General features: G+C 49.3%; 1 protein-coding gene across 1 annotated transcript in view; it reads left to right on the top strand.

Moving 5' to 3' along the window:
- Positions 1 to 23,033, top strand: part of KIRREL3 (kirre like nephrin family adhesion molecule 3) — a 528,138-nt gene that overhangs the window by 399,220 nt on the left and 105,885 nt on the right. Inside the window, exon 2 of the mRNA XM_046684618.1 lies at positions 5,944 to 6,021. Coding sequence (XP_046540574.1) covers positions 5,944 to 6,021 — 78 coding nt within the window. The remainder of the gene's footprint in view (positions 1 to 5,943; positions 6,022 to 23,033) is intronic.

Below are 23,033 nucleotides of genomic sequence, written 5' to 3'. Positions count from 1 at the left end.
TCATCTGTGCCCCCTTCCTCTGCTTGAGCCACTCTTTCACTTAGCCTCATTCCTAGACTCTCTCTTAGATTCACCATTTTCTCCCCATTCCCAACACCACTAGTCCCTGAGCCTCACCTGCTGCACCCACCTGGCTGGTCTTCCTGACTTGCTTCACTTTTCCAAGCCATCTGATGTTGCTGCCACACTAACCTTCAAAGAACACCACCTGAGTTTATTATATCACCTTGGATGAGTCATTTCTCCTCTCTGAGTCTCCCTTTCTGCATCTGTGAAAAAAAGCGGGGGCTTGGAGGGTGGGGGTGAATTTGATGACCTCTAAACCCAATCTGATACGTTGTTTCTAGTTATTGAGCTCACCTCTATCAGGTACTTCATTCTGGGCGCCTTTTGCCAAGTGCTGTCTCATTCAATTTTCATATTAACCATGCGAGGAGGGTCTTACTAGTAGTATCCATGTTTCATAGATGAGAAAATCAAAGCTCAGAGAAGCCCTGAAGATTGCTCGCTGTTAAGGGCTGGAGGAGGGCTCCAGCCAGCGCTGGTAGTTTTGAAGCACACGTGGCCTCCCTGTGACTCCAGCCAGGTCCAGCTGACGTCTTCTCCATAAGGTCTCAGGAACCAACTGGGGAGCTATTTTCAGCCCTCCACGGCTCTCCTGTGTCAGGTGGCAGGGGTACAGAGGCTCTGAACGTCCCCCTGATAAAGCTCAGCATCCTTTCACTTGCTCTCTGATCCCAGGATGTCTTCAGAGAGCAGGCAGAGGGAGCAGATGTCAACCACCATCTCTCACCGGGAGTATTGCAAGAGCCTCACAACTGCTCTCCTCTGCCTGGCTGATCTCCTCCCGTCCATCGCTGCACCAGTGCTGAAAAGATCCTTACAAGATGCAAGTCTGGCTGTCTTTCCTCTGCTTAGCACTCTTCAAGGCTTCCCACTACCTGTAGGAGAAAGTCCAGAGTCCTAGGCAAGGCTTCTCAGGTCCCCCAGGATCTGGTCCCTGGCTATGTCTCCTGCCCCATCTCATTTCCTCTGCTCCCGAAATCTTTGCTACAGCCACACCAAACTCCCTGCCAATAACACTCTGTTTCTTGTTAGTAGCCTTCTGTGGACATGCTGGAGTCTAATAGCTTCAGGAGGGAAAGGGTTAGTCTTCAGCAAGCAACCCTGAACAATTGTGACCAGGCAATCTGGGGACAGGAAGGCCCCCAAATGCATCCAGACAGCCTCAGAAATGGTGAGGTAGCAGTTACTTGAGACCGTGTTAGTTTCTGGCTGAGGCAATAAGCAGCACTATCCTGACCAACATATTCCTCACGCTGGAAGCAGGCATGTCGAAGGCATCCTGGATTGCCATTGATGCTCCCGGGCTTGCAGACACACAGCCAGCCCTCCTCCCCCCCCTCCCCCCTTCCCATCATCTCTTGTGCCACCACCCCCACTGTCCCACCTTAGCAGCCCTACTGGCTCTCCAGCCAGTTAGTGCCCCATGAGCCTCTCGGGCAGTCATGTGATGCCGCTCCCTGCAGGCAGCTCTGTGACCTGAGAGATCAGCTACAGAGAACCTTGGCCGATGGAAATAGCCAGGTCCTATGAGAAGACCAGCTCCTTCCCCCTTCCTGTCCGTATTAGTTTGCCAGGGCTGCTGTGACAAAGTACCACCAACTGGGTGGCTTAAACATCAGAAATGTATTGTCTCACCGTTCTGGAGGCTGGAAGTCCAACATGGAATGTTGACAGGCTTGGTTTTCTCTGGGACCTGTGAGGGAAGGATCTGTTTCAGGCCCCTCTTCTTGGCCTGATGATCTTGGCCGTCTTCATGTTCATGGGGTGTTCTCCCTGTGGGTGTGTCTGTCTGCAAACTTCCCTTTGCATGAGGACACCTGTCATATTGGATTTGGGCCCCCCAATGACCGTTTTTACTTGATTACCTCTGTCCAGTCCCTATCTCCAAATAAAGTCACATTCTGAGGTATTGGGGTTAGGACTTCAACATATGGATTTGAGGGGACACAGTTCAACCCATAACACTGTCCCATAACCCATAACAGGACCACTGATCCCTGTTGCCTGTTCTCTGGCCTGTCTTGATTCACAGCATCAGCAGCCCTGGGATCCTGGACGTTACCCTCAGAGCTAAGCCAGAAGTCAGACCCGGATTCTAGCCTGAGCACTGTCACCAACTAGTGCTCTGGCCTCGAACGGTCCTCTTACTTCTCTGAGCCTCAGTTTCTGAAACCAAAATATAGGAAATAATTTCTGACTTGCCTACTTCACAGAGCTACTGTGAGCATCTGATATGGTAGTGAATATGGCAGCATCGTGAAAAAATAAGCACTCCACAAATTTGAAGTAATCTCACATATCATTATTATTACTAGTAAGAATAAAAGAATCCTAAGGCTAGAAAAAGTCCCGTCCACACCCTCTGAAACTGGAGGAAAACCATTCCATGTACAAAGCCAGCCCTTTCATTAAATCAGCAGACATCTTCTGAGCACTTGCCATGCACCAGGCACTGTGCCTGGGGTGGGGACTCAGAACTGGGAAAGGCCCAATCTTGATCCTTCTCCTGTTCACAGTCTAGAGGCCAGGAGTTCTGGGGTGCAATTTTTCCTTCTCCCTAAGAAACATACCCTGGCCCGATCAGTGTCTCCTTGCCCGGCAGTATTTCCCAAACCTTAGTTCTCCACACCCCATCTGCAAGTGACCCTGGCCTCCTTTGCTATGAACTTTCCTTTTAAGGCAGGACAACTCCATTCATGTTAATCATTTTCTGTGGACACCTTCAGTGCATCTGGATTGTTCTGTTACTGATAAGTGTTTAGCCAAAGGCTGCAGCCCCCAAGTCTATGTGGAGAAGACCCCGTCATCTTGCTATTCTAAAATGGGCACCTGTGACTGACTCCACCATCAGGCCCAGTGCCATGTGTTAAGGAAGGTGGCAGTCTGGTGGCTGGTCTAGCTCATAAAGTGAGAGATTCCTGTTCTTTCCATCTTGTTCTATCATCTCCCCCCTAATAGCCTAGTTAGGCTGGCTTGGTAGAGTTTCCCCAAGCCAGTGGTCAGTTCCTGCTTTCCCCTAGTTCTCTCTCTGGTCAGTATCTTTGACAATACCCCACCTCCCCACCTGTGTTTCCAAATTCTTCTCCACTCCCCCACTTCGGCCCCCCTAGCATGCCTCCTCATGTGGACCCAATGACCTCTAATTCAGCTCTGCAAGTCTCTCCCAAGAACATCCCACATTTTTGTCTACGATAGCTAGTAATTCTCACTTCACTAATCCTCCAACCTGCTCATTCTTGCAAAGATCCCAGTGGCTTCGCCCCACTTCTCAGTAAAGACTTGGTCAGAGAGCCTCTCACTTAATAAATGTCTGCAGTGTGCTTCTCAGCGCCTTGTAATGTAGCCGCCTAAATAATTAAGACTAACCCACACGTGTCAAATTAAATGAACCAAATACATTGAGAAATTGCCTCATCTTCCGTTTCTTTTATTAATCAGGTTTTTTAAACTTCTTTTCCTGCTCATTTGCAAAACTCAAGCGTGGTCAGAGAGGCTCTTACTTATAATAACTGTTTGGAAGGGTGGCCTCTTTCCCAGGGCGATCACCCTGGAGGGCAGCCCGTTAGGCAACACAGGATAGATGGGGGTTAGGGTGGCAGAGACAGCCGACATAGATAACCCAGATCCAGCAGGTGTGCATGCTCTCTGAATCTCTAGGAGAATTATGCCCCTGAGAGTTTAAGGCCCTGTCCAGGAAGACTAACGGGAACATTGGCCTAAATCCATCCAACATCTTCTGCCCCCACTCCTCAGTGCTTCCCTGGGCTCACTCAATCCAGGAACCCAAGCTCCCTTTCTCCTTAGGAGCCACTGCTGATGTGCTTTAGATGGGCACTAGAAGTCAGTAGAAAGTATAATAGGGATTGTTAGCAATTGTATCATTCTGATGATGAACAATACACATGCAATTATGATGGGCTGGTTAACTCTGCCTGTCGTCAGCATGTTGAGGTTTCAATAGAGGCTCAGGCAAGAGGCTATTGTTTGCTGGAGCTCAGCACCTCCTCACAGCTTGTATTTCCGCTGGCCCCCTCCTGGCATGCTGGATTCCTGCCTCTTGAAGGTGGTTGTTAGAGAGAATCCACAAATATAGTAAGTAAACATCAAAGGGACTTTGATCCACGTGCCCCTCAACAGAGCGGGAGCCCCTGAAGAAAGGGCCAAGGCCTTGGATGAGGGAACTTAACATCATCAATTTGGGCGCCTGAGATGTAAGGCTGTTTGAAGTGAGGGCGGTTTGGCCGTGCCTTCAGACGAGCGAGCGCGGAGGGAAAGGAAGAGAAGTGAGTGCCTTTGGAAAAGGCACGCTCAGATCTGCTTCTCTGCTCTTTACTGATAGTCAATAAACCCCTTTAAAGAATTGAAAGATCAAAGCTAGCGGGCTCCCTGGGCCATGGCATTCTGCCACCACCCGACACGCTTTGTTTTCCTCTAGGGCAGGAGCCCCCAAGCTCAACTTATCTGACTCTCGTGGGCCCTTTCATCCTGTTACCCATGAAGGGTGGACCTGGGCAACAAGAGATGGATGAAGAGGTAGGGAGGAGGACTGGCCCACCCTGTCCACACTCTAACAGCCTAGATGCTGACTGGCTGGAGCTCAGAGAAACACCCAGTGTCATGGGAGAAGTCACTGTGACACACCCCTCAGTGGGACCCTCCTTCTCCGAGAAACTGGTGGAGGGAGCAGCTGGGTGCCCAGAAAGCTTGGCAAGATCTGGGAGGAGGTGCAGCCACATCTCCTTTTCCAGAAATCATACCCCTTATCCATTCATCCAGTTTATGGCAGCTGTCACATTTGTATGACTTCCAAGCAAAGAGGTGGGGGCAGGGAGTCTAAAATAATCACAGGAAGTTGTTTAATGTCTTTGAACTTCAACTTTCTCATCTGCATAATGTGAAGAGAAATAACCTATCTACCTACCTCCTGGGGTTGTTGTGGGGTCAAAAGAGAAACCTGGTGTGGAATTGCTTCCAAACCATAAAGTGTTTAAGAAGAATCAGGATTAAATCTAAATGCCAGACAGGAAAGCTTGCCTTCTTGTGGGGCAGATGTACTCCAGTCCAAGCCACACAAGGGACACTATTTACAAAATGCTGTGCAAAAAAAAAAATATCTCTTGCCTTTGCTGCCTAGAATTGTTGTTCTACCTTGTTTTTCCAGTTGGGTCAGAGTCTTGTGGGACCAGAGTCTATGTCTTGTGTCTCTTTGCCATCCCAGCCCCCGTGTTCCACACTGAGTCTGCACCTCATAAGTGTTTGATGATGGTGCTGAATTGTACCTGAATATAAGAATGCACAGGCCCAGAAACTTACTCTCCCCAAAGGTAGACTCCTTCAACCTATATCTTGACCCCTGTGTCTTCCCTCAAATTCACCCAGTCACTTCCCAATCCTTCTGAATTACCCACTGTATCTAGCTGCACTGCTACATCCGGGACACCACTGGCTGGACTCTGCCTCTTCTCTGGCAGGCCTGACAACAATCCCAGCATGATCTGGGCATAGTCCCCAAGCCTGCGATATATAGGGCCTCATTAACCTATAGAGTAAAGGTTATCAGCATGGACTCTGGAGCCAGACTTCCTGGGTTCAAACTCCTGGTTCCACCACCCACTAGGTCTTCCATCTAAGGCTGTTTGCTTAATACATCTATAAATGGAGATAATAATGGTATGTTCCTCATAGAGTTGTGGTAAGAATCAAATGAGGAATTATTGGCTTAAAATTACATCTGGACCATAGTAAGTGCTATGTAAATGTTTGTTAAAGAAATAAGTAGCCCTATTTTTAAGAGCAACAAACTTCACATCCCTTGCAAAGGGGCCTTCCCTGACACCTGACCCATTCCCAGCTCACCCACCTGTGCTTTTCTTCCAGAGCTGGGCCTCCAGAAGAGAGGATGCTGTCTGGTGCTGGGCTACATGGCCAAGGACAAGTTTCGGAGAATGAATGAAGGTCAGTGAGAACCTGCTCACCCTCTCGGGGGTAATGTGGAGGGAGGAAGCTATGCCCTACAACCATGGTACCAGGAAAAGAACCTGGGACATCTCAGAAAGGACAGTGGGTAGATCAGTTTGATTTCCACAAAGCTATTTATGTAGCAATGTGGGGAAGAGTTGCTAATGCCTGAAACACTGTATGCTGATTCCTCATGCTATCTTCCCTCCTCCTTTGTATCCCCCACCTCTCTTCCTCTCTCTTCCCTAGCTTTTGTTCCCCACCCACCCTCCAGTGCAATTAAATCTGCTTTTATTGTCTTTTCTAATCCAGACCTCTCTACCTTTCTCTTCAATCATTCACATTTCTTGAATGCCCATTGAATGAGCAGCACCTTACAGGGCACTTGGGAGAATACTAAAGAATAAGGCAGAGTTTTTATTCTTAAAGGAGTTAGACTTGGAAACCTACCCTCTTCCCAACTCTATTGGCCTCACCTCTCCCTTACTCACGGGCCATTCTGCCTTCCTCTTGTACTGGGTCTTTCCTCCGAGGCTTGACTGGGTCACAGAAGGCTTGGGGAAGGTATTGACATTGATGTGGAGGCTGGGATGTGAAAGGAGTGCTGTCACTTACGAGCCTGCTGTAATAAAGAGCCAATCCTCTCGATCCCCAGCCATCTGTCTCTGTGCAGCTAATAACCCTCTCCATCAGATGCCACAGACTGTTTGTCAGGATTCAAAAGTAGGTAAACAATTGTGAGGATGCCATTTATTCATTAAAGTCAGACAAATGAAGCCCTGGCTTCCCACTAGCCCAGCTTGCCATGGTTGGACCCCTCCCCTCCCAAGGCCTGGGGCCCCTGTAGCCTCATTCCCATTCCAAGCATGGAGGAGGCAGCTCACCTGTACCATCTCCATCCCCAGAGTTAGCTTCTCTGCCCTCTTCCTATGATCCTCAGCTGGCTCTCCTCCAATGCACAGTCCATGACACCCACATCCCCATGTGCTCCCCAGACCGAATATCTTGCCAGCTATAGGTTTGTTGCCAGCACCCATCATGGTGACAGTTTGACAAGAGTTAGGCCAGCACAAGTGAGCACCTCCCCCATTTTGCTACCCCTCTGTGTAAGAAGGCAGCAGCATCAAGGAGCCACTTCCCATTTGAAGGAGCCCCACAGCTGAGCACAGCTAGGTTTGGGGGCTGCATTTTCTGCATCCTGCCAGTCAGTCTCCCTCCCTGACTTTTCTCGTTCTCAGCCTACCCACTCCTTTCCCAACACAGCCTTCATGAGAGCGCTAGGCAGTAACTTCTAATTTGTGGGAACTGACAGGGTGCCTCTGTCCATGGTGCTGAATAGACATGTTCTTTACTGGCAATGCTCATTAGAGAAGCTGAAACGAGGTTCACTGGGATTGTGGGAGCCAAAAAGTCAGGAGCCGGGCTGGATACGAAACCTCAAACTCCAAGCATCTGACCCGAGTAGAAGGATACTGACTCCAGATCCTGCGGCCTAAAAAGAGTCATATCACGAGGCTGATGAACACGATCTGACTCCCCCGACCTTTCACAAGTGGTTAAGGGAGGGATATATCAGTCAGCTCAGGCTGCCACAACAAAATACCATAGACTGGGTGGCTTAGACAACAGAAATTTATTTTCTCACAGTTCCAGATACTCTAAGTCCGAGGTCAGGATGCCATCATGGTCAGGTTATGGTGAGAGCTCTCCTCCTGGCTTGCAGATGGCCGTCTTCTTACTGTATCCTCACATGACAGAGAGATAAAGAGAGAGAGCTTTCTGGTGTCTCTTATTATATGGACATTAATCCCATATGACACTTATGACCTCATTTAACCTTAATTACTTCTGTAAAGGCCCTATAGCCAAATACAGTCACATTGGGGTTAGGGCTTCAACATAGGGACAGGGTGAGGGGACACAATTCAATCCATAGCATGGTGTCTGAATGCATTTACCATAGCAGAAAGGCAAATGAACCAGGGATTAAGAAAATAACAAGAAAAAGAAATTCAGCATTAGGTGGAGAGGCACTCCTTAGATATTGTTTAGGTAAAGAAGAAAGGAAGAGAGTCAGAGAGGACCAGAAGAGGACTTGGAAACAAGACCAAAACCTGATTACCTCTGAGGACAGTTAGCCTTACTTTGTGCAACAACTAAGCTAAAACAGCATTTTTAAAAGATTTTTCTTGTTAAAATGGGAAGATGCCAAAACAATGCCTATTCTCTCTGAGCCTCATCTCCAAACACATACAATCCACACAAATGGGTTATTCCTTTGAACTGATTATGGTTGACTTGGTTAAGAATGAGAGATTCCAGGTGCCTTACCCCACCTAAACCCTCCCTCTAGAGAAGGCTAATTGAGAATCAAGCAAGGTCTTCAGAAAGAGGGAGGCGACAGAGGCATCAACAATGGCCAAGAGGTAATGGGGCAGCTAATTACCTCCCTCTCTGCATACGGTTTTCACCCCTCCAAAATGCCCCAACACACACTTTCATGCACATACTCATACACAACCACACACACAGTAGCAGCTGCTGCTGGGTGACCAAGGAGACAAGAGAGTGGTAAGCAAGCTAAACCACCATGTGTCATGACTTACAAATCTCAAGTAACAAAGAGGAGGCAGAATAGGAAGGACAGTGGGGCAGAGGAGAGATGCATGGGATGGGCCAGCTTTGGCTCTGGATGGGTGGAAGGCATGAGGAGGAGAAGAGGAATGGACCTGGTGGGGAGGGGGGCCTCCTCTGCTCCCACTCCAGCCAGTCCTGCTGCCCCAAGAGGCACATTATACACTTTTTCCTCTTTCTAAAGCTCATGTGTCCAAACTCCAACACGTCTGCAGATAAGAAAAGACACCAGCAAGCATGGGGAGCTGTTTTATGGTTTATAATTATCTTGTACCCATGTGCAAAATTATTATAACTTCCACATATTAATAATTGAACTGGAATAGCAGCCATGACATAGATCAAGAACCAGAAATCTCTGTCCATGCTGCACTACACACCTTGGTATAAATTGAACAACTGGTAAAATAGTAAAAAATAATTATTTTTCTCCTAGATGCTGGAATTAGTGAGATATTGGAACAATTAGCTGCTTCTTCCATTAAAGATAAGGTGGTGATCATTATATTTCCAATTTAGAATAAATATAAAAGACCTACTTGTGTTGTATTAAAGCATATTTGTTCTGTTTAACAGTATCTAATAGGGTGTCTGTCATCCGGGGAGAAGTGGTCCCCTATTTCATTTGTTTCCTTGTTAATTTGGTATCTTTTTATTTTCTTTTCCCTCTACTCCCCCCTCCTTGCTACATCCCAAAAAATAACAGCTTGAGAAGTAAGAGAAAAATAATGAATGAACAGGAGCTTTATGGAGCTGGGGTTTATCATAAGCTGGAGTAATTGTGATTGGTGCTGTTAAACTACACAAAGCAATAAAAAGAAAACACTATTCAAAGATCGTTTAGGAGGCACATGATAGTCAATGAGAGGTTTGCTCTATTTGGGAGCACTTAATGGCTTCTCGGATAGAATCTGCAGCACTTGCAGGAATGTTGGAGGTTGGTAATGGGGGGGGGGGGTGTCTGTGTGTGTGTGTGTTCATTGGTCTGTTTGGACTCAGTAGATCTGACACATCAAATGGAGACCTGAACAAAGATCAATGAAGGGCAGACAAGAAAGGAGGAAATAAAGACAGACTAGGCATAAGAATATCAGATTTATTTGACATAATCGTCTTCGTGTGATTAAGTACAAGGTGCTTTAAACAGGAACTGCTGGAAGGAGATCACTTGTTTATTCATCAAACATTCATTGAATACCTACCATAAAAATAATACCAATTCTTCATAATAAGTGCCAGGCATTGCTCTAAGTACTGGAGCTATGAACGTAAGTAAGGCATAGCCCTGCCCTCAAAGAGCTCACAGTAAAAACATGCAGGGACATCTCCACTGTCACCTCCACGAAGAGACCCTGCCTGACCACCTCACCTAAAGTGCTTACCCTTCTTCCCCAGCATTTGCTCCATTGTGGCGACCAGCCTATTTATTTTGTGGCACTTGCCCTAATTGTTGATTATTCATTAGACTGTCTGTCTCACCTAGAGTGTTTGCCTCAGGAAGGCAAATATCCTGCCCCCTCCTTTCTTGTCTACCCCTGGGCCTTTGGAGTAGTTGAACTTTTTTATTTAAATAATTAATTAGCTCCATGAGTGACAATAGTGGAATGTGCAAAGTCACCCACAGGTGTAAGGTGCGTCTTGAGAAGGAGCTCACCAGGCAGAGCAAACTGCTGTAGAGCATCCCATGAAATGGGAGTCTCCACAGCTCCAGTAGTCCCACAAGTCTTACCTCTCAGCCTCTCCTCCAATTCCAGTACTATTGCGCCTTCCTAGGGGGCCAGGGCCCAGGAGGTTAGCAGAGCAAGAGGCCTGGGGGGGGGGCCCCACATGTGGTCTCCCTCCTTTCTGCACCAGCTCTCCTTCCTCACTCATCAACTGCTGGGCCACATTCTCAGGGCAACTCTAGGCAGATATTTCCCATCAGATCTGCAAGGGAACTGTTCCCACTCTTCCCTTACCCCACACACCCAAGACACACACACACACATACGCACCATTCCCTTCCCTTTCCAGGCTCTGTCCCTGCTTACCCATTTCTCCTGGAGATCCCAGGACCACTCACCTTCTCAATGTGCACTGCTTTCCCAGCGCTGATCCTATTCACCCCAGAATAGAAAGCTCTCACGTGGAATCAGATAAGGGGCTCTGCCTGCCTCCGGAAAAGCTCAGCATTCCTCTATGTTAGAACTGTAAACAACCCTGCGATTATCGTGCAAACCCACCAACTCAGGAGCATTGAGTGACTCGTTTAGGGTCAATAGGAAGCTGCTGGAAGACCCAGGACCACAACCCAGGTCTCCTGACATCCGGTCCAGGGATCTGGGGATTCCGAAAGAAGAAGCTAAGACCGTGAGCAGAGGGAAGCCCCTAACACTTTAGCTGGGTTTGGTTTTCCAGGGTAGCTGAAAACATAGAGAAAGTGGAAGGGGCAGGGAGAAGATGGGGAAAAACACAGAATAGACTGGAGTTGATGTGGGAGAAAATTAGGAAACACCTAGAGTGAGGGACAAAGGCCAGGGGAGACCATTTCTAAGGAACCGGAAAATTCTCTCAGGCCCTAGAAGACTTGAGAAGGGGAAATGAGGAAGAGGATGTTTGAAGGAGGAGGGGAGGCAACAAAGCCCTGGCCTGCCTTCCCCGCCAGCCCTTCGAGGCCAAGGGGGGCCTGTGCAAGAGGCTCCCCTTCCTCCTCACAGGGCCCTCTCGGCTGCACATCTGGTGGGGCGGCAGTTTTCCCGGACCTTTGGGATCACAGTGACTGGCTGCTTCTCCCAGCTCAGGGGAGGGAAAGCAGAAATGCCTCCCAGCACTGTCACTCTCATCTTCCCGGGAAGAAACAAATGCAGGTGATTAGCAAAGGCAGCTTCTGTTTGCTGGAGACCTGGGGGCCTCTGTGGGAGGGGCTGCATGCCCAGGAAGGAGAAAGCCAGCTCCGCAGATGGCAGGCCCCGCACAAGCTCTTGCATCCCCACAGCTCCCGGGCGGCACACCCCTGCTTGTCTAGGCTGTAGGCACGCACCTCCACCATGGTGCTGTCCTCCCTTCTCAGCCACGTAAGGGAGACACGGCCCCAGAGGATGGGAATCTGGGCGTCTTCAGCAGCTCTGAAGTCTTTGTGATGGCGTGGAGCCTATCCTTTCTCTCTGCATCCCTGTGCTCTAAGCCATAAAAATGAATCTAAAACCTCCACTGTTTCCTGCCCATCCCCTAACAGGGCTAATTAAGAAGAGAGGTGCCCCTACTGGCATGTGTACTGAAAGGCACACCTAAAAGTCAAGAGCCAGCCATGGGACCTTGGGCAAGTCCCTGGACATCGGATTTCAACCATCTCATGTACAAAATTGAATAATGTTGGATACAATCATCCGTAAGCCTTTAAAATGTCATGATCCAAAAATCTATCTTGCCTCTCAACACCCCACCCACAGCCTGCTCCCACCACCCATCCCATAATTTTAAATGCTTTAGTCATCAGAGGAAGCAGTACCGGGAATCTGACTGACCAGCTTTGCTCAGCAGCCTCAGAAGGCAGGTCTATTTCTTTTTCCTGTCTGTCCTCCAACAGTGAGTTCAGCCCATGTCAGCTATGCCCTGGGTGGCAGGCAGGCCTAGGGGACAAGCTGCACTGTTTTCAGAGCAGAGGGGAAGAGGAAGATGGCCTGGACCTTGGCCCAGGGACCTGACCCCACAGAGCACGGGTCTGATGCCACACGAATTCCTCCCACTTCTGACTGTGGCAGCCACTGCAGCCTGGCTCAGGCTGAGGACCCACAGTCGTGTTCCTGAGACCGTCCCTCCACTGCCTGCGAGAGCCCCCAGGATGTTGGCTAATACTGTCATTTTGTTAGCTGGGGCTTTGGGGTGCTTTTTTTTTTATTTCATTTTTCTTATTGACGTGTTTTCTTCCACTGGGGCTGCAAGCTGGTTATTTGTATAACATCCCTGTTTATTATTTATGGCAAGACTCAGATTTCCAGGGTACTTTATGATTGTTATTTAATTCACTCAGCATCTTGGAACAAGGGACCCGCCATTTCCACTCTCTTGCCGAGTCTGGTGGAGGATTCTGGAGCTTTTTCGCAGCCCCATTCCTCTGGCCACCGTTCCTACTGGGAGACCTGCTTATCTCAGGCGAGCTGGGGGCCACCTAAGCCGCAGATCCTACCACACTCCTTTTTAAACTTCCTTTTTCCTCACACCCATATCCAATTTCCACCAAGACCTAGAAAAGTTACCTCCCAAATATCTCTTGAGTCCGTCCACCTCTGTCCATCTCACGGCCACTGCCCTCATCCCCATCACTTCCCTCCCACACCTGGACCACAGCAGTGTTCTCCTAACTGGTTCCTTGCATCCGTCATACCCAACCCCTTCCCTCCCAGTTCATTTTCCATACTTCAGCCAGAGCAATATTTCAAAATGCAAATGTGATAATGCCACATTCCTCTAGAAAATATTTCAATGGCTTTCTATTGCTTTTAGGAAAAATACCAAAATCCTTGGCATGTTTTACAGGGTTCTATGTGATCTGGTTCCCACCCACCTCTTTGGCCTCATCTTGCCCTGCTAACACTCTATGCTCCAGTCACATCAGCTTTCTTTCAGCTCCTCAAACAGGGCGTGCCCCCATCTTTCACAGGCCCTTTGTCTATATTAATCCCACCTCTTGGGATACTGGCCACACTCTCCACACCTCATCCCCAAACCCTTCACATAGTAACTCCTGCTCATCCCTCGGATGTCAGCTCGAGTCTCACTCCTCTAGGGAAGCCTCCTCAAATCCACCCCTCCCCAACCTAGATCAAGCCCCTCTGTTCTATGCACTCACAGAACCACATTTCTTCCCGTCAGGGCTCTTAGCTCAGTCTGTACATGTATGTTCATAGCGCCATTATTTAATGAACACCTGTCATCCCTACCAGTCTGTAAGCCCTGTTTGGTCTCCATTGTATCCCCAGAGTCTGGCAGAAGGTTTTCACAGAGTAAACATTGAGAGAAGAGCAGGACAGAGACCTTCTCTGCCCCCAGTCAGTGACTCTCAACATGCTGGGACTTGGTGATTTGAGAATCATAGACTCCTGGAAGAAACATTAGAAGCCACCCAGAGAAGAGGGAAACGAGACTCAGGAAAGTGATGGGACTTGCCCAGAGTAACAGAGCTAGCAAGCGACAGAGCCAACACTTGAACCCAGGCTTAGGACCTCAGTCCAGCTCTCTTTCCACTTCACTATGCTGAGTCCTTGAAGTCTGGGAGTGTCAGCGTTGAGTGGATCAATCAGGGAAGTCTGCCTGATAAAAGTGGGTTTGAGGCCATGTTTTAAAAGAGATAAGAAGCAAGGACCCCTGGAGAAAAGGAAGAGAAGTAGCTTCTTTGATATAGACATGAAACATCCAGAGTAAAACCCACTATGAGCCTAGCACTGTGCCGGGTACAGGCTTCAAAGAGGCTGGGCATAGCCTCTGGCCTCAAGAGCTTTGTCCTCTACTTGGGGAGATTGGATATATTTCATACCAAATTGATTTTGTGGTTGTTTTGGTTTTGGTTTTCTTTTTACCATTGTGGTTAGTATGCTGAATGGTTAAGCACTGTGGCTTAGGAGTCAGGGAAATCTAGATTCAGATCCCAGGCCTAGTCCAGCAGGTTTAGAACTGTATCATCAAAGATTCTCGAGGCCAGAAAGCACCAAAGGCCATCTAGTCCACACCCTCTTCTGATGGCTCAATATCCCTGCCAAGTACCAACGCAGGTAAATACTTTTGGGTACTGGGGTGCTCTGTGCTCATTTACTCACCAACTGTGTCCCAGGTGCCTACTCTGTGCCTCGCACTGTCCTAGGCCCTTGGCATGTAAAACACAGTCCCTGCCCCCAAGGATATCACAGCAATTACAATGAAGTGTCACAATTGCTGTGACCAGATATGTACAGGAGCTATGGGAACAGAGAAGGGGAATCCAGGCAAACTGTAGGCCGAGTGAACAGTGTCCAGGACAACCTCCTGGAGAAAGTGAGTGAGCCCTGGGAGCAAATTTTATTATAAGAGGCCATTGCAACCTATGCTTGAGTCCCTCCAAAGACAGGAAACTCGCTGCCTACCAAGGCCATGGGCAGCTCCCCAGCCCTGCTCTCATAAGGAGTTTCCAACATAACACCCTTTAACTCCAAGAGTCTGTAGTTTTATCACTCTAACTGCATTGATGACAATGGGACCCAGTGACTTAGGCAGCAGCCTCTGGCAAAATCCTGGGGTCTCACCCTATTCCAGCTGTGTCCTGAAGAGGCCTTCTTTCTTCTCTCTGTGCCACCCTGCCCCTTGCCCCCACATCCTCAGCTAGCCTCAAAGGCATCATCCTCATCACTGAATGCTGAGATCCTCTCTCCGCTCCCTTCCCAGGGTGGCAGACCTTGAATAAATGAGTGTGCTTAATGGCCTGCAGCGCCACAAAGTTTTTAGAGCTGTGTACTGGAATGAGCAGGTTCGGCCTGAGATGAATCACCCAGACTTTTTATCAAAGGAAAGTCAATAAAAACCTGAAGGAGCTTGCCCCGTCTCCACAGAGTGGCCAGGTCACATCGCCGGGCCCCGCACTCTGGAAATAGTAATCAGGCAGACGCATTTCCCCCTGCTCCATCTGCTTTCCTCCCTGTGCCTCCCTTCTCAGATGTATTAGTTTCTATGGAAACTGTGTTGTTACTGGTATGGGAGGAGTTTAATGACATTCAGAAGTACCAAATCAAGTCCATTTATATAATGGTTTGAAATACGCGTAATGGCCTATGGAATATAGGACACGGTGACAGTTTCAGTGACTGCGTACAGAGAGTGGGATAAATAGAGCAATGTAATACTCCCCACCTCCAAGTCAAATGTACCAGGAATAACCACTATTCTTAGTACTAAAGAGCAGCACTTCTCAACCATTATTCATGAAAGAATCTCAAAACACTACACCACACCGGGCCGCTCTCCTCTCATTGAGGAAGGACGTTGGCTAGACCGTGGGTCTGCTGCACCAGAAGTTTCAACCAGAGAGGCAGGCGGGACAGGTTCAGAGGTGAGGAGAGGGCAGAGAGCAACCACTCAGCCCGGGGCTCCTCAGGCCGTGCCCTCGGCCAGCCTGCTGTGGGACAATTGCTCCTTGTGTCTGTTGTCATAGCTCCTTTCTGTCTGATTCAGACACTTACCTTGTGCCTGGTGCTGTGGGGGACATGGAGATGAATAACTCAGGGAGGACTCCCTTATCTTAGCTCAGGTTCCCCCAGAAGGAGCCCCTAAGCAAGGACTCATCTGGGAGGGGCAGAGAGCACCTGAAGGAGGGGAGGGAATTGACCAGGAAAGGGAAGTCATCCGTCACCGGGGATGTCACAAGTCTGCTACCACTGTGGGCGACTGGAGCCTGATCCCAGTGGGAACTCTGAGAAGTGCTGTGGAATTCATGCCTAGAAGTCAGGCCACCCAAGGAGTGGGCGTCTATAGCCCAGCTCCTGTCAGTAGCTGGCTGAGGGCTGCTGGGTGGGGGGTTACTTCCCTGGCACCTCTAATGCGCTCTTTGTGAGGGCAGAGTGGCCTTTGCAGCTTAAGGGAGACCTCAGGAGAAGGGTTGCGGGTCTTGGCCATCGGGGGCAGGGCTGAGGGATACAGGTGGGGCACTGACTGACAGAGTTAGCTGCAGCCCTCAGAGAATTTGGAGCCCAGTGGGGAGACAGGCCTGGAATAAAATAGCAGAAGGCAGGGTGATGGGAGAGGTAACGAGGTGACATGCTCTTGGAGCACAGAGGTGGGGAGAGCCGTTTGTTCTGACTGGAGTAATACTGGGGGGCCTCGAGAAAGCAGAAGTGTGGAGGAGCTAACCTACAAAGGCACAGGGCTAGGGAGGGACTTTCACACGCTCATCATTTCATCCTCACCACATCACAAGGCCCACTTGAGAACCAAGCAACTGAGGCTCAGAGAAACCAAGTCGTCTACCTAAAGGCAAACAGCCATTACCCAGCAGAGCTAAGATTCAAACCCTGGTCTTCTTACTTCTGCTCTGCCTCAGGGAGCTTTGTATGTTTGGGAGATGAGGGTGGGTGACTTACCGCGTCACCCTCAAGGGCAGACAGGACGGAGCCATACTGTGTGTCTGTGTAGCTTTCTCCCGTGGCCGAGGACTGCCCTCTCCCATACCACCCCACAGTGTACCGCCTATGGACCACCACTCAGCCAGTCAGGGGCCCGGGCTGTCTGATCCTGCCCCAGAAGTAGGCTGGACTGATTGTACCTTACATTGAGTGAATTACCTGGAATTCACCGCCCTGGGGGCACGGGAAGCAAGAGGCAGCCTGGGGAGGAGGTCCTTCAGCTCTGATGGCCCCACAAGCATGCTTTCTGCCCTGTCCTCACCCTCCATGCTCTCCTCTCCCAACCCTGCTCCCACCCCTGCTCCTTCTGAAAACACAGCGGGGGAGGGATCACGCATATACATTCCCGGGGGCTGCATCTCGGAAGCATGCTGATATGCCTTCTGTGAAACACAGGCTCCATGATTGAGAGGCTGGGTTAGCCCTAATTAAACAGGTCTCTCCTGCAGAACTTCTCAGAGGGCACGGCAAACCCCTCAAAGGGGCATATGGTTCATGGAGTTTCCCAAACTTACTTAACCATAAAACATTTTTCCTCGAGCATGTGTTCCGTGGAATCCAGTTTGGGAAATAATGGTTTAAGGCCCAATCTGTCACTAACTTGTTGTTTGAGCTTTGTCAAATAAGAATAAAACAAGCCTGCCCCGTGAGGACCAGAAAATCACAGGGATGAAAATTGTTTCTAAACTATAAAGTAAATGGTGCTGTTATTTATTTACATGGAAGATGATGCTGTTGTTTATTTATACAAAGCAAGCACACTCAGTTTCCCAGAGAACATTTCATTAGAAGTCAAAACAAAAAAAATAATAATAAAAGTTTTTAAAAATAATGTTCTATTCCTGACTAGGTACATGACCTTGACCTTGATGTCTCTTGACCTATGTCTTCTCATCTGCAAAATGGGAATACTCATGATGCTAGCCCTCTTTCCTCCATGCATATGTTGCCAAGATAAAATATGCATAATGGCTGTAGCGGTGCTTTGAAAAAGTATAAATTACCATAAAATGCAAGGCAGTATTATTAGTGTTTCAGGGTAATACCCTCAATTCAGTCCCATTTTGCTGAGATCAAAACAGGAGTGTGTTGGGGGAGGGGACCAGCTAGTGGCAGAAATAACAATGACTAATAATTTTCATCCATATGTATGATGTTAGGAGTCTTGTATGAGCATGTCGCTGAGGGGAGAAGATGAATATTTCATGAGTGAACGCTAAATGTGGTGTTAAGTTGAAATGGACAGAAGGGCCCCCCTGCCCCTGCCTCCAGGTTCAGCTGGGAAGGTCAGCACAGGCTTTGTGACTGGGCTGCAGGGAGCAGGGCAGTGGGCCAGGAGGGAAGAGCTCAGCCTCCCAGCACAGGTGGGGAGCTGTCCATCAGGGACCAACGGAAGGAGTCCTGCCCTGGGAGGCAGGAGAGCCAGGGCCCACGCCGCATCCCAGCTGGGTAGCCTTGGGCAAGTTACTATAACCACCTCGGGCCTCCATCTCCACACCGTGAGATGAGGATGAGAAGATGAGTCTCGCACAGCTGTGAAGTCTCAGTCCAAGACCAGCTGTTTGGAAGGGCTTTGTACTGCACACAGGTGGGAAGTGTTACTATTCATTTATTCACTCAACAGACAGTTATTGAATATCTACCATGTGCCAATCACTGCCACAGCCACTGATTCATCATTTATTGTGTGCCAAACACCATGCTCATCACTGTATCCACATCACTTTGTTTAATCATCACCACAATCCTGAGAGGTATCTGTTATTACTCCCGTTTTCCACATAAGGAAATAAAATTAGGGAAAGATAAACAACTTGCCCAAAGCCATACAACCATTAAATGGTAGAGTCCAGGGCTGTATGAAGCCAGAACTGCTCACTCTACACTAAATGGTCCATCCTCATCCGTGGTACTTCTGCAGAGCCAGTGGGGCACCCTGCCCCCAACCCCTGCCAGCTCTGCCCTGCTCCGTTCACGCCTGTGCTTCCTACCACCAGCACCCCTTCCTCATCCAAAGGAGAAAGCCTCACCATGCCCTCTTTCGGGCCTCCAGGATACCACCCCCTTACTTTTCCACCCCTGCTCTCTTCTCTGATGGTCTGTCCTCCATAACGCAGTCACCCTGGGGTTCTAATTTCCATCTCCATCCATCAGGACCTTGGCCTCTCACAACTCTGAGCAACCTGCATCCCTTATCTGAGCTAGCCATCAGGTGGAGTGAAGATTGAACACCTCCCACCCCTAAAACGCCCTTAGAAGACAGAGCAAGGACAGATGGGGCAGTGCCGGGATTAAACCCAACAGTCTTGATGGATGCCTCTCGAGGCAGCTCCTGACACTCCCTGTCCACCACACAGCACAAGGACAGAACCATCTCTGCAAATCTCAGCCCTGTAGGGCAATTTCGTGTTATCTTGGCTCATTCCTTCTCCAGAGATGAAGAGATTGTTTTAAACCTGCCGCCCCACCAGTTCTGCTCCTGGCTTCCGATGCCATTAAGTTTCATTATAAGAAATAAACACCACAATGACATTTATAAGTTACCACTGAGCACAGAAGCACAAATATGAAGCAGATAAACTGCATTTGATCCAAATAATTACTGCAGGCAATATTGGGCTTAGTCTGAGCTGGCAGCCTGGTACCGAGTAATTTATTAGATTGCGTTAGGCAATGTTGCACGTTGAGTTTTTCATTATTGTGTCTCTTCCCCTCTCCATGGTCTAAATAGGTTAGAGGAGTTTAGACAGTGCACGCCAAACAAAGACAGACTTTGCTCAAGCAGATTAAGGCTGGGAATGTTGGCCAAGTGTCCAGGAATGGCTGTTTCCCAACCAACAGAGCATTTGCAAGAGAGGAAAGAATTTAGCACTGTCTTGATGCTACCAGCCAAGGACAGTTCCCTGTTCTTCCCACCCACTGGCCCAGATACGAAAAGAGGCTCCACAGAGGGAGTGAATGGAAGGGTTGGATGGAGCCCCCAGGACACCAGCCTGGGTTCCTGCTGGGTTCCTTTATGCGCTCAGCCAAAGACCCTCTCTACCAAAAGGCCCTCTGTAACCCAGGGTAGCCCAAGGCAGCTCCAGACCACAGGCCCAGCCCTCTCCTGCAATAAATAAAGGGAAGGAAGCAGTCTACCAGCCAACTCTGCAAAACAAAGCAATGAGAGCTGGCTACCAGCAGCCGCCTCCCTGCCAAACCCAAACTCATAAAGTTTGATTCAAGGGGTTACAATGCTTCCTATTCAGAGTCCCTCCTGCCCCATTCTCCCAGCCTTAGTAAATTACCCAATAAGCAGCAAGGACCTGTAGTTATTGCGCAGTTAAATGGTATTTGCCCAGTAAATCCTGAGCAGAGTACTAACGGTGATATACAGTAACTAATTACGGACATGAATTCTCTCCCCAAGACGCCAAGTGTTACCAAATATTGTTGCATTTAGGGGAGGAGGCTTGAAAACTGCTCCGTTCCCTCCAGTGAAGCCGTGAGTAACTCTCCTATTAGGGGAGCTGTCGGCACATCCAATGGCTCTCCAGGCTGGAAGATAGAGACGTCCCAGGGGCAGGCAGGCACGGAGCCTCGTCTTCCAAGAAGGCTCCCATTCGCTGCCCCCTTATCCCATGCCCCGGCAGAAGGGCCTAGCGGGGCACCAGCTGGTCCTCCTTGGGTCATCTCACAACAGATAAGAGGCTCAGCAGCACCGCAGCTGTTGCAAAGGCCCAAGGCTCCAGCTGTGCAGGGAATGGAAGTCATTCTTCACCCAGCCCAGGACTGAGCTGAGAAAGCTCTAGCCGAGAGTCAGCCTCTGCAAAGGGCTTCTGGATGGGGATGCAGCGGGGTAGGATTAAAAATGGCCGTACCTCTGCCTGGGTGGGGATGACTTTTTGCCCTAAATTTTTGTTCGTGGAGCTGATCTCGGGCCCAGGGGCACCTAGCAGTGTCAGAGGTTTTCCTGGCTGATGGCGGTGTGCCTGTGCCCAGCGGCAAGAAGCAGGTGTCCAGCTTCCTCTCTGTGTTTGGAGCATAGCTGGGGGCAGCGAGAGGACATAGTTGCCAGTCTCTGCTTTCTGACGCGGAAACTGCACAGCTCACACACCCTCTGTGCTTACCAGGCACTGCCACGCAAACGGGCCCAGAACTGGAATCAGATGCTTCGAATCCCAGCCACAGCACACACTGTGACCTTGGGCAAGTTACTTAATCTCTCTGACCTTCCATTTCCTAAATGGAAAAAAAATGGGATAGATTCTCTCTGTCTCTCAGGATTGTTGATGTGAACATGGCTAGCTTGGTGTCGGGGCTACTCCTTCTCCCAAGGAGCTCTTCCAAAGAGCCGGGTCCATCCTTTCTGCCACCAACGCGGCTTCTGAGATGGGCTCATTGACCCAGCCTAAGCTTCCCAGAAAGTAAGAGAGCCCCTCAGCCCCCCCTGGGTGCCCCCAGCAGCATGCGCAGTCCCTGTCCTTCCTCTCAAGATGCTGCCAGCACAAAATCTCTCCTTTACCAACATTTTCACTTCAGTCAAAACAAAGACAAGAGCAGTAATTGCAAGTTGGTTTTGTTTTGCTTTGTTTTGTTTGCTGCTACATTTTTGGAGTTGATACAAACAATCCGAGCCCTTGCCGGGGCCACTGTTAGGTGGTGACAGAAGAGGCCGAGTGAGGTGGAAGAGGCTGAAATGGGAGGCGGACACGGGCAGGGGAACTTTGGGCCCAGCATTGCTCTGAGCCTTGGCATTCAACTCTCTATGTTGGGGATGATGATGGAACCTTCTCCATGGGGTGTCCTGAGGGTGGGTTAAGTAAAATAACGCATGTGAAGTGCTTTGTGAAGTATAAAGCGTGTACAAGAGTTAGCCGTGGTTAATATCCCAAAACAACCAGAAGACGGGACCCAGAATCCCAGGGCAGGGAGAAGAAGAATCGCTTTTTTAATTAGGGCACATATATAGTCAGCTCTCAATTATCTGTTGGCAAATTGTCCCCATTCCCGGCAAATGCTATGGCCAAGATTGCTTAATGAAGTCCTCTCAACATTTCACAGCTTCTTATTTTGCTCTTATTTGCATGAGGCCCAAAGGGAATGAAAGTCCTTTAAAGGCAAAATCAGCTAATATCCCCATCCCCTCCTGGGGAAGGTGTGAGCCACACACAGAGCGAGCTGGGGAGGCGGGGCGTGGCCCCCCCGTAGCTGTGGGCCAGCACCAGAGGTGACATTCTCCACCTGGCTGAGCAGGAGGCAGAAGGGAGCTCCATCATTGGGTCGTTGTCCTTTTAAGTTTTAAAAATTCCCAGAACATCAAACACATCCATATTCAAATACGAATAGCAAATTGCATTCCAAAGTTGAAAATAAACGTTACTTAGGACTACCCATGATTTGGGACTGTCCATCATTTTGGATTATGCGCACCCTCGCTCCTCTCCATTCACAAAGACGATTGAGAGTTGATTGTATTTGGGCTCCAAGAGGGGAGGAATTCAGGACATTACACTGAGATGATATCCTTCCAATTGGGAACGACTCCAGCAGCCGTGAGAAGATTCGTCTATGACACCAGGTCTCAGCTGTGGTCCCCAGTGCAGGGTTAGTGGGTGACATAAAAGTACCTAGTGCTTCAAGGCCAGCCTGCCTTAGGCACACCGTGCACCCCGGGTCCCGGTCTGCTCTTGTACCTGTCCGTGGGATGCAGCAGTGCTGCCCTTCATGGAACACCTGGAGAGCATCAAAACTGCATAGGACCTTCTGACTCCTCGAGCATTTCACAGAGGGACCTTGGGGTCCACTGCAGGGGGGCCAAGGAGCTGCACTCAGTCCCTCCAGCTCCACCCCAGCTCTGCCTCCTCCCACTTTATACATTACGGTTCCACGTGAGAGTCCACTGACAAAAGAGTTGCCTGCACTAAAAAAAAGTGTGAGAACTACTGGCCTCATCCAACGCCTTCACTGTGCAGTTTAGAAACCCAGGGCACACCCAGAGAGAAACAGCAGCTTGAGCAAGACCACACAGTGGCAGAGCCTACCAGAGAGAACCCAGGCCCCTGAGCCCATGCTCTTTGCAAACAGCAGTGCTTCTCAGCTATGGACCAAAAGCCACCTGCAGCAGGATTACCGGGAGCTGTTAAAATGCAGATTCCTGGGCCCAGCTCAGGCCCCCTATCTCGGAATTTATGGCTTGGAGCCCAAGAAACTGTATTTCTAGCAAATTCTCCAGGTAATTCTCATGCACATGGAAGTTTTAGAACAGTTTTC

The sequence above is a fragment of the Equus quagga genome, chromosome 14 (assembly GCF_021613505.1).
Source record: "Equus quagga isolate Etosha38 chromosome 14, UCLA_HA_Equagga_1.0, whole genome shotgun sequence".
NCBI classification, from domain to species: Eukaryota; Metazoa; Chordata; class Mammalia; order Perissodactyla; family Equidae; genus Equus; species Equus quagga.
Note: the sequence above shows the minus strand (reverse complement) of the source record. Positions and strands in the feature narration are given on the sequence as shown.